Below are 11,843 nucleotides of genomic sequence, written 5' to 3'. Positions count from 1 at the left end.
AGCTACAAAAAACGTTGAAAATCAACATAATACTGTCAGGAGCAAAATTACTGTTCATATTAACTTCTTCATTATTCTTAATTATTCTCATAGATCATTGTTGAACGTCCAGAAAGGGATTAGATGGCTAATAACGTAACAATGAGCTGTTATTTCTGGGCAGATTGCGGGGATTACAGGTTCGAATCAACATTGTGATTAAAAGGGTGATGGAGGTAAATACGAATAAATCTAAAATAAATCAGCAGAGCTCACAAACACGTGGAGTTGAATGCAAAGCTGATGCTATTGCAAGACTGACTCATCATCAGTGTGTGTTTGTGTGTGGTGAGGGCGAGGGGGGGCATAATACCGACATGATAGTATTATGTAATGTAGAGGGTTTACGTTATAGAAAAGGAATGTCTATAGAAAAACCAGAGTTAAAGTTTAATTGGGTTAGGGAAATATTCAGTAGAGTAATTAAGATAATGAGAAGAACTGGAAAAATGTAATGCATATTGAGTGACCCTTCGGGCAGATGGTATCACTGCAATCCCCTTTTCTGTTATAATTAATAATGTGTTTGCCATATGAGTTGTGAAATTGGATAATCACTGTTCGCTGATGACAGGGTTGGAAGACATATGGGATTTTATTAAAGGAAAACTTTAAGGAAAAAAGATGGGGATTTAAGTGTCAGTAGAGAAGACACAGGTCGGAGTATTAAGCATGTTGAGGATAAAGTAAGCAAGTGTAAAAATTTATAAGAGAATGTGGAAAAAAATTAGCACTTTTTTGATTTCTGAGACTGTCAACTTGCAGTGACACAAAAATTGCAAGATTATTATCAATGTAATGGCATGTTTTACAAGGTCAAAATAGGGAGCAATATCACTTCTAAAAAACTTGAAGTAATTCAAACCCAAACAATGACTTTATCCTGGGGTGCTTTTAAGACTTTTCTCAATATGGATGTTCAGGTGGAAATGGGGGTTATGCCACTGACAGTCAGATATAAGTAGATCATGATGAATCACTTGACAAGTTTAAACAGGCATGGGGGAGAAGATCATCCAGCCATGAAGGACCTTAGACCTTGTGAGTTAGTGGGAAGACAAAGGTATACAATATCAATATGAGATAATGGGGTGGGGGTTGGGGGGCGGAATTATAACCTACACAAAGCAAAGATACAGTATTTGTTGTGACTTAAGCTTGGACATATTCACAATCTGCCTAGTTATCATCACTGATTAAATCTGAAACCACATTTTAGTCCTTGTGGTTTTCTGCTCATTATGTTATTAAGGCGAAAGACATAGACATAGAAGGCTATATCTAAACAAGCTTGGAAACAGGACGTTAACATGTCCTTCAGCAACAGTGAAATTAAACATGTAATAAGGAACAAAATTATGACTACTTGGCAAAAGATGTGGGTTGAGGAAAACAAATGTCATCATTTGTATAAAGAGGATGGCTGTCAGAAGAAATTCCACAGAACAAAAAAATATTTTAGGTTAAGGGTAGGACACAGAGAGAAACAAAACAATGCACTGGAAACAACCATCTCGACTTGAAGTATGAGAATTAGAGAGCAGAACGTGTCACTTTATTTGTCACTTTATTTGTCACTTTATTTATCTTTTTTATTTGTCACAGAAATATAGCACACATTGAGATGAGAATTGAATCTAAAGAATTTACTTGAAATAAACTGTCAAGGTCTGTTTATTTCCCTCTAAATAAGAAGAATGAAATGTAGTCCACAATCCAGAATAGTAGTCGGGGCAATGTACACTAAACACTCTTGGTCACTTGCCATTAAACAGAAAAAGGAGAACAGTAGGAAGGCTTTTACTCATACCAATGGTATGGCAGCTAAGGCAGCCTTGAGTTTAGCTTCTCATTAATTTTTTATTAGCGTCTGCAGAGGATTTGGCAAACTATTGAATGACAAACAATTAAAGGTCAGTGTTTAGTGATCTGTATTGATCAGTATCCATCATAATTGCAGCATGTGACGGCATGAAGGTGATTGTAGGGTAGTTATTGTTGAAAGGGGTTTAAATGTTAATCTAGGTTGACCTAAAAATGTGAGCAAACAAAGAGGGTGCTTGTGTTTGTGCATGTGTGCGTGTTTGTGTCTGCGTGCGTGTGTTGTGTGTGCGTGTGTGTGTGTGTGTGCTTGCGCACATGCATGCAAACATCTCAAAGAGACTGTAAGATTCCTGTATTGCATGTCATATACACAGTCATTTTTACAATACAAAGCAGTGGATTCAGTGTAGATGATGACATTTTTCTGACTTTTGTTCTAGCTTCCATTATGAAGATGTATTCTCCAGACAGCCACAGTACCCACTTACAAAATAAATGTAGAACTACTCCTGCACTCCCATACTGCCTCTGTCCTAATGTCATCCAGACTTTCTTCAACCAACAAAACCAACACCAAAGACGGCCTCAGTTTGAGCTCCCAAACCAACATTTTACTTTGGTTTCTCTGGGCTCATCATGTTCCTGCAGGCACTCCTTCTGATGGCTCTGACAAAATCCTTCTAACTTGAAGTGACAAATGGTCAGCTGGTCTGCAAAGCCTTGGTAAGCCCTAAAGTTCCCCAGTGGCCCACTGGGGAGTTCGCCCTCCTCGATGGTGGTCCAGCTTGACTTGACTTGACAAACTTTGGTCAAACTGTGGTGCTGTAACTTGTGGCTTGACTGGCGCTCCACTGCACGGATGGTGTTGTAGAGAAAGCCATGCTGGTTGACTTGTGTTTAAGTCTCTTTCCACACTTTGACCTTACTGCCCTGTGAGGCAAAATGGCCTGGTTCAAACCTGTTTCAGTCATGTTGCCAAATTCTCCCTGAGACTCAGAGACACTAAAGAGTTTGTGTCCTGAAAGATTGAAGATAGAAGATTACATTTTTCCACAGCCTCACTCAATGGTATGTGCAATTGTGAAAAGGTGATAATAAGTATTAGCTCAAAATTACTTTAACAGCTGAAATGTTTTGTTTGCAATCTGGGAAAATGTGTCGCCAGGTATTGAGTTTGTTAAACTGTAGAACAAAACATTAAAAGCGGGTACAAGTGATTATTGTTCAGATTTTAATCAAATTCTTTGTGGTTAAATAGTACTGCCAATATATATTTTTTTCTGTTAAGATGCTTGAACCTGTTAAAAAGTTTTTTAATGTGCAAAGTAGAAAGAATAGACAACCATTGCAACTGTTTACATTAACTTTTTGTTATTTCTCTGTTCTAAGCTTAAAGCATACGTTTACAAATGTTTTGTTAACAGTGGATAAACTATTTGTATTGTATTTTTTGTCATTTTGTTTACCGTAAATCTCACTGAAGTAAGGACTCACTGACTGAAAAAGCTTCAATTTGTGGTTAAAATCAAGAAATGTCTTGGTTGTAAGTCAGTTGTCTGCACGGGGCATGTCAGTTTATATAGACTCACATAACTTATGGCTGGTGATGAAACAAGTTATCAGAATCCAAACAGTCCCTTAGGTATCCTGATCATGGCCTTGGTACATTGAGAAATTAAAGCTTTAAGTTAACAAATTGTATGATGTGAAACATCAAGATATTACAAAAGAGAAAGACTGAAGTTATGAAAATAAGTGGAATCAAATAATTTCACAAGACATTGAACAAATGACAATGCAAATCAACTTTGAACATTCTACTATCATAAAATGAAGAAAGCAAAACTTGCTTTAGTTGTGGAATAAACTCCTCTATTTGCTTAACAACAAAAGACGTTTTCTTTTGAGGGAGAAATGAGAAAACCTCATTGTGAATTGATATATCTTTATTTTTTTTTTAAATTCCAACCATTACAATGTCATCCTTCTCATGTTTCAGTTTTATACTGAAGAAACAGGTTTATTGGCCAGCAAACACTCTGTACAAAATTCAAGTGTTTTGTTGGGTTGTATGATTACTGTACTGTATAGACATCTAGAATCTTGCCTGTGATTGTATCGACAGATGCTTGACTTTCCACATTTACAAAATTATAAATGCGGAAACACCATCAGCAGGGTGGGAGTAACTAGAGTAATCACTAATTTTTACGGTTATGTTCTGCACTTCTAATCAAACATTGTGGTGCACTGAACTCCTTATAATTAGTGATTTGTCACATTAGACTTTATGCAGCACGTTCAACACATCAAAGTGCTTTACAAGGCAAAAAAGAGAGACACAATAATTAATAAAGCAGGTTAAAACATACAATAGAAATGAGAGAAAGAGAATTTTCTTGAAAAAAATGGATTCTTTTGAATTAGGAGTCGTAACAGCTCATTTAATGTTCTAACTGGGATACAGGCCCTTCTGCTTAAAGAGCAACAGGGATGAAGATGAGGTGCTGTGTTGTTGTGCAAGTGTATTTTAGAACAGGTAAGAGAAGCCCAAGCAGAAAATCACAAAGGAGAACCTGCAGGAAACAAAACAAGACATGGGTCATGGGGAGACAGGTCAAGATGAAATCGTCTGACTTTGGCTGGCAAAACTTAGTGGACTCATGTATTCATGACACTCACTGCAAGGGCTTAAGTCAAGGATTCACCAGTTGGGCATCTTCAGTAAGCTCTGCTTGGGCTTTGCCCCATTACACTTTGGTGAGGAAGATTGGTGCAGGTTTGATCAAGGGTCACGCATTTTTCAAACGCACTAATAACCAAATACAGAACAGCAACCTGGAATTACTACTGATTAAAGCTTCAAAAGTGGAAGGACCTGGATGATGTCTCTGATAGTTGGGATAGTTTGTTGGGACTGCAAGAGAGGTCAAGGCAAGACCCTGGCCTGGTTATAGACAACGCATTACCAGTCTGTTAATGTTACAAGTCACTGCACTGCATCTTTTCCAGCTAAGATATAGAAGAATGGCATTAGATTGTCATTCAGATTTCTGAGAGCAACTGTCAATTCATGACTTTTATCCAAACAATCCTCACTTGAGCATTTTTGGAGACTCGGAAGAAAAAATGAATTATTTTTTGAGGTTTTGTCACTTTTTTTCATTTGAGGAGGAGTCATAAATCTAGTGAGATGTCAACTGTAATATTACAAAGTGCTGCCGCTGCAGTTGGCTTGTATCCACAGTGCAGAAAATATTACCAGCGTCAGTAGTAGTCTTAAGTGTTATTATTGTGTCTCAACTGGTTCAAATGAAGAAAATATTAGAAAACTATAAAATCTTTTTCCGACTGATTAAAGATGTTAATGTATTTCTCTCACAGTCTGTTCACTGGATGAGTCACAAAATCCTGAGGTGAAGCACCAACATGAGCAGGGTTGACCAATTTGGAAAAAACACACACACACACACACACACACACACACACACATATATATATATAAATAGTACGTACACATAATATGTATCAATATAGGATTGAGAATTTTGTAGAAATGCTAAGTTTTAGCTTGTATCTTGTTACATGTTAGTTACTTCCTGATGACTTTAATGATTGGTTAGGATACCTTTTTGGAACATTGTTGCTCATTTGTGTTTTTTTTTTTTTCAGAATTAAACATCTTGTTTTTGTTGAGTCTGTTTGTCTATTGTCCTTTTTCTCATTATTTTGGAGACACTACTGCCTAGCCAATTAGCAAGATATTTAGATATATATTAAAAGAACAGTCAGGTAATGAGTGTATGGATGAAGAACAAAAAAAAAAACAATGTGATTTTACCATTGGACGAAAACTTATGTGTTAAATGTATTACCCTGCTCTAAATATGAATGTTGCGCGTGAATGAGAACAGAATAAACGTATTACTATATGTTGGCATTCAATCATTGTTTTTTGTATATTAACATTAGAAAGCTGAAATGTTAATGACATGACTCTTCCAGGATAGAAAGATAGTCCAGTGATAATTGCACACATTACAAAATTAGTTGTTTTTTTTAATTTCAGAGATTCCTCCAAAAATCAAGTGTCATTTAGATCCACTATTTGTATAAGGAGGCTCCATAGTAGCAATGCACATGTCTTAACAGTTTTGATTAAATAGAATACAAAAAGTGGTTTCACATCCTATTAAGAGAACATTGTTCACAGTCCCGAAAGGACTCCTGGGGAGTAAAACTCTCTGGTCCATGAAATATCAAACTGTTCTGTAATGAAAAACGGTTAAAGGATTGTCATAAAAATGATTTCCTTTGAAAATAAAAAATATTTAAACATACGGTGCCCCTCTGACATTCTTGTAAAAGTGTTTAATAAACTGAAAAAGAGGAAGAAATTTTCCAGTTGTGGCCAAATAAATGCATGTAAAATGCATTGGAGATGTGAGGAAAAAAAACATTTTGAAAAAAAAAAGAAAAAAATCCATCTCTTGTGAAAGCCCTCCGCTGGCACAGACACAGACAGACTCATATTCCTTAAGGTGCATCTGTTCCTCTTTTTAAATACCTTTGTAGTCATTTAAAGGTTCATAGTTTCAAACGGAATAATCGGGGCCCTCAGAGCACAGCCAGTCCGCCATCACAGCGGCTAGTGATCATGTTGCCAACTTCTGTCCAGGTATCCAAATGGGGGTCATAGATCTCCACAGAGTCCACCGTCACTGGTGCGGAGAAGTCTCTACTGGCAGCCCGTCCTCCGACAGCATACAACAGCCCATTGACCGCTGACACAGACAGCCCTGCACGTGGGGTAGACATCGAAGCCACTTCCACCCACTTTTCCTGTAAAAAGACAAGCAAGGAATTGAGGATGTTCAGTCAATCACAAGGCTACATATAGAGACATTCTACCAGTCACACTTTCATCTATTCCTATAGGCATTTCAAAGATGTAAATGTAAATATTGAATATTTTTGCACAGTGGGAAGAAGTCAGACAACCCAGAGAGAACCAAACCAGCTGGAATATACAAACACAACACAGAAAAACCCAGTCAGTCACTACTTTTGAGTCTGGAGCCTATGGAGGGACAGTTGTGATCACTTCATCCCTGTACTACACTGAAGTCACTGTATTAGTCACTGTATTTCCTTATAAAAATCTAAAAAATAAGTCTTTTACATAACAACAGCCTCCGCTCTCTGACCTACCTGCTCTGGACAGTACTTCTCCACAGTCTCCAGTGCACCCAGTGCTTCATTCCAGCCACCCACAGCATAAATACAATTATTAAGGCAGGCAACACCAACATAGGCTCGGCGAGTAACCATGACAGGTAGGGCACTCCAGCGCCTTGTGATGGGATCGTACACCTCTGCAGAACGCAGCTCCATGCCCTCATCACTGATTCCTCCAATCACATAAATAACCCCTGGGAAAAGACAACATAACAAGGCATATATCTGTCAGGGAAATCAAGTCCCCGTTTTACTCTGATTTCATTGAATGATTGATAATAATGCTAATAAAAGACAACTTAAAGGATTCTTTACAAAAAACGTTGAAACAAACCTTGTAGCTCGCAGCAGCCAAAATAATAGCGGGGGACTGCCATGCTGCCGATGACCTCCCACTTGTTCTCTTCTGGGTCATAGCGTTCCATAGTTTTCCCGATCTCAGAGCCAATCCAACCACCTGCAATAACACATGGGGGCTGCAATGAGTCCTCAAGTATTATCAAATACTGACAAAGATGTTTAAACTAGTTTGTTTATTGAGACACATTTTGAGCTATCTATGAACTATGAGCTCGCACAACACTCACATCGTTAGATAGTCAACAGTCAATGCAACTGGTGAGTGTCATCTCACTGTTTTCCCTCTCATTGATACAGATATATTACGGTAGCCCAGGGAGTTAAAGGACAAAGGCAACAAATAAACCATATCAATTGGTGATGATTCTTGTCTAGAAAAAGCATCTAGATTTTCTGCTGGACATCAGTTCAGTTGTGTCTTGGTATATTCTGGTGTGATTTCTGTTTTATTGTTTCATTTCAGCTGTCAAGCCCAGTGTCATGTGTGGCTGAGGAATTCAGAGGAATGTCTAATACTTATTAGACAGTATTAGACATTTATACACAATCACACAATGACATTTTCAATAATGTCTACTGAACTGTTTTTTTTTTTTTTTTTCGTTTTCATTTCAAACTATCGCCTTGATTTGATTTAGTCAGTGTGTTTTCTTAATTCAGGTATTTAAAATGAAAAAAACATTGTCCCACTCCATTTTTACAAGTAAATACCAAAAATAAAACGTGGTCTGAATTCAATATTTAGGCCTTAGTTGTGGATAGTTTCAGAATATCTTGGGACTGTTCCACTACTCCGAACAGTTTTTAAATATTTACACAGATCATTTTATGTGCAGTAATTATCATTGCATGAATCACTGGACGCTTTTTATGGTCATTGGACATTATTTCATGGGAACAAAATATTGGTTAAGCACTGTAATATAAATATTTACCAAGTGCATATAGAGCCCCATGACAAGGACAGACACCGACCCCACAGCGTGGAAAATTCAGTGACGCCACAGCAGCCCACTGTTTGGTCACAGGGTCATACCTCTCTGTGCAGTCAAAAATCATCGAGTCCTTTTCCCCTGATGGAAAAATGAAAAATGGTTACTGCGACAAATCTGCTGGTTGTTACTGTTACTGTGGATATTGAACAGCACGGAGTCTGCTTTCTCACCTCCCACCACATAGATCATGCCCTCTAGTACAGCAACTCCCAGCCCGCTGCGAGCCTGGTGCAGTGACGACACTGTAGTCCAATACTGGTTGAAGGTATCAAACCGCTCCACACAACTCAAAGCCCGGCTGTCACTCCAGCGGCCACCCTGTAACCTCGTATATCCTCCTGCCATAAGGAAAAAAAGAATCATGTAACATACTGGCGCTAGATCGAGTGACTGACACATCAGTCAGCAGATTTTATTTGTGAAATTGGCAAATAACCCAGCAGCAAGACACCATATTTGTTTAGACACGGATATTTGGAAAAACATTGGGAAAAATGTCAATTGCAGGACAAACATAACGGGGAGTCTGGCAGAGATGAGAACATTTGAATGCTGATGTATATCTTTGCAATTCATTTTTGACAATCTGAAAAAATAAACAGTACCTATGGCATAGAGGTATTTCCTGGCTTTTCTTCTGGGTCTCATCTTGGCTGGTTGTAGCTGACTGTACATCTTGTTGTCTTTGGGAGACTTGGCCACTTCAGTGTATTCCTTCAGCAGAGTTTGCAATGCCACCCGCAGGCTAAAGTCAGTAATACCTTGTTAAAAGATAGCAAAATTCAACCGGGTAATCAAATTTAAAACAGCATTTTATATTACAACCAGCATGTGAAATATTTAATAGTGGCCCGTAACATACCTTCTATATACTTAAACAGTCTCTGGGGGGAAAGCAGAAGGAATCGGACTGGTTCCAACACCTCCACGACATGTTTTTTCCTCTTGGCCACATCTTGGAGAACCCAGTCCATGGCTGCAGTGAATACCTGGTACTCATCCTCAATTCTTAGCTCTTCACTTCTTAGAAGCCTTACTAGCTGATCCTTTGACAAGCCTCTGAACTCATCAGCAATACACACCTGGAGGGAGGATGGATGAGCATTACACTAGAACATCAGGCAGGAGCTATGAAAAAAAATCTGAGAGAATGCTGATGGTATTTGAATGGCCATTAAAAAAAAAACCCTGCATGTTAATCTTCACATATTTGTACCTGGGGGGTAACAATGCATCTTAATCTATCAATTACTTATATAATGAAATTATGGAATGTAATAAATACAAATGTGATACATCAGTGGTTATCATTGTTTTGTTCAATAAGACATGCTGTATCTTATTGTATCTGGCAATATCATATGACTATCCAGATAATTTGTCGTGTGTAATGTGAAAACACATATCATTTAAAAACCTACCGCATATGTGTAGCATTGAATAACTAAAATAAATTATCGAAAATTAAAATGCGAACTGGGAAATGGAAGTCCATATTCTGTTGTCAGAGAAATAACACATAAAAACACCAAGAACAGCACCACCGTACCTCCAGGAAGTGAACGTGGATATAGTTCTCTGTAAACTCCAGCATCTCCATGCATGCAATTTGCTCCAGGAACTGGAAGATACCCACACAATTCGATGGGTCCATGTGGCCTTTCAGAAACTCTCCACAGATAGACACAACCTCGTTCAGCTGCAACATATCAGCTGCCAACATCAGCTCCTGCACGTTCTCCACTGTCACACTGATAACGCCTGTGTTGAAAGGGGCAAATGCCTTCATGAAATGTACTATAACACATGAATCTTGCAGAATATGCTGATCGAAGAGGACCTGTGTATATGAAGTCCAGCAGGGCCTCAAAGACGTCTGTGTCTACTCCCAAGATTTGTACTTCCTCTTTATCCGCCTCCCTCATTCCCCCGGAGAAGAGAGCGGAGAAGTAGGGGCTGCTAGCAGCGAGCACCAGCCTGTGAACTCTGAAGACACGGCCGCCGACCCTCAGCCCAACATCGCAGAAGTCTGCCCGGAGCCGCATCTTGTTCATTTGGGCCAGGATGAGTCTCGCATAGCGGTCCGAAGCAAGCAGAGCCTGCTCAGAGGCCTGGGTTGCCATGGCAGCAGCGTCGCAGCCACAACTGGCGGATGTTGAGGTGGATGACATGGCGGCTGGGGCAGGTTACCATGGGGGCCAGTATTCCCAAACTTTCATCTCTTCGCAACACACAGCCGTAAACACAAGGAACGACATAACAAACGGATCACACACTGAAACCACACTGTTGTGTAACACTGACTAGGAACTATGTGACAAGTTATGCAATTAATCTACAAGGATCGCTTTTAAATGGATTCTCTTTTGACGAAGCCCAAAAGGAAAAACACATACACCAGTGCAGGGATAAACACACCTGCACGGGCTATTAGCCAAACATGCTAGCCTTGTTCGCCAGTGCAATTATTTGCTCAACATATCCAACATGAAAACATGGCACGCTTAAACAAAGAACCGGTTTGTTCTCGGTTCTTCTACACTCTAACATGAGCGAGATTGTCTGTAAATAAATCAAATTTCTGCCACCTCGAGTCGCAACTTACCCACAAGTTTAATGATGGGGATGCAGGCAACTTCCTTCGCCTTACAGACTGTCAATCATTGTGTCTGGATCGACTCGTGTGTCCTGGCCGCTGACGCGACAGGCACAACTGATCGATCCTTCTCGAACGCGTAAGTTTAATTTCGTCGTCATCCAGTTTCGTTCTATGACCGGTGTTTACAGCGCTTTGATTTTTGTTTTTTATTACAACACGAAATTAGAATTCTTTTTTGTTTAAAAAACGAATAACAATATTTACCCTCGTGATTCGCCTGTTTACCTGTTCTGACATATATTTCCAGTAAAGGAATGTCCACCAGGTGGCACTTGTGCTTTTTGAAGCTGAAGACAAGTCACATAAACCTTTCGTGTAAATTATAATATTCCTGCCCCAATACAATGCTAAGTTTGAAGGCAGCCATCTTTAACGTATTCCCTTTTAGTCGTTAGTTCTACTTCAGTCACGACCATTTAAGTGCCACTAGCTAGTATCTGCACTGGGCATGCCAATTTGTTGAAGTTAGTAGCCCCAGCATGCATTTAATTTGAATAACAAGCTTCTATTATACTTTCTTGACCTTCTTGTTCTACTCATTTTAATCTCACCGAATGTGGGCATAAAGAAATAACTTGGTTTATTAATGCAACTAACAGTCAGTGAGATCAAGCGGTCCTCTTTTGTGCAATCTGTCGCTGGACTTGAATTTCCAGTAATTTCATTGTGTTGAGTGTTGATCACCCTGTCATGAAATGGAGAATGAGGTGGCACCAGCAAAACAACCT

The 11,843-nt window shown here is 39.0% G+C and overlaps 1 protein-coding gene across 1 annotated transcript; it reads right to left on the bottom strand.

The window, feature by feature from the left end:
* Positions 1-5,503: 5,503 nt before the first annotated feature.
* On the bottom strand, positions 5,504-11,122 carry ipp (intracisternal A particle-promoted polypeptide). Its single transcript, XM_086172360.1, has 10 exons — positions 11,062-11,122; positions 10,297-10,677; positions 10,006-10,217; positions 9,319-9,538; positions 9,062-9,217; positions 8,627-8,794; positions 8,397-8,534; positions 7,436-7,558; positions 7,075-7,295; positions 5,504-6,705 (listed from the first exon to the last, which is right to left on the bottom strand). Exons 2-10 carry the CDS (start codon positions 10,625-10,627, stop codon positions 6,481-6,483), a joined length of 1,794 nt encoding a protein of 597 aa, XP_086028486.1. The 5' UTR covers positions 10,628-10,677; positions 11,062-11,122; the 3' UTR covers positions 5,504-6,480.
* Positions 11,123-11,843: the final 721 nt, after the last annotated feature.

This window comes from Fistularia commersonii, chromosome 25 (assembly GCF_037954325.1).
Source record: "Fistularia commersonii isolate RoL2024-O1a breed Wild chromosome 25, RoL_Fcom_v1.0, whole genome shotgun sequence".
Lineage (NCBI taxonomy): Eukaryota > Metazoa > Chordata > Actinopteri > Syngnathiformes > Fistulariidae > Fistularia > Fistularia commersonii.
This window is presented reverse-complemented; position numbering and strand designations above follow the sequence as displayed.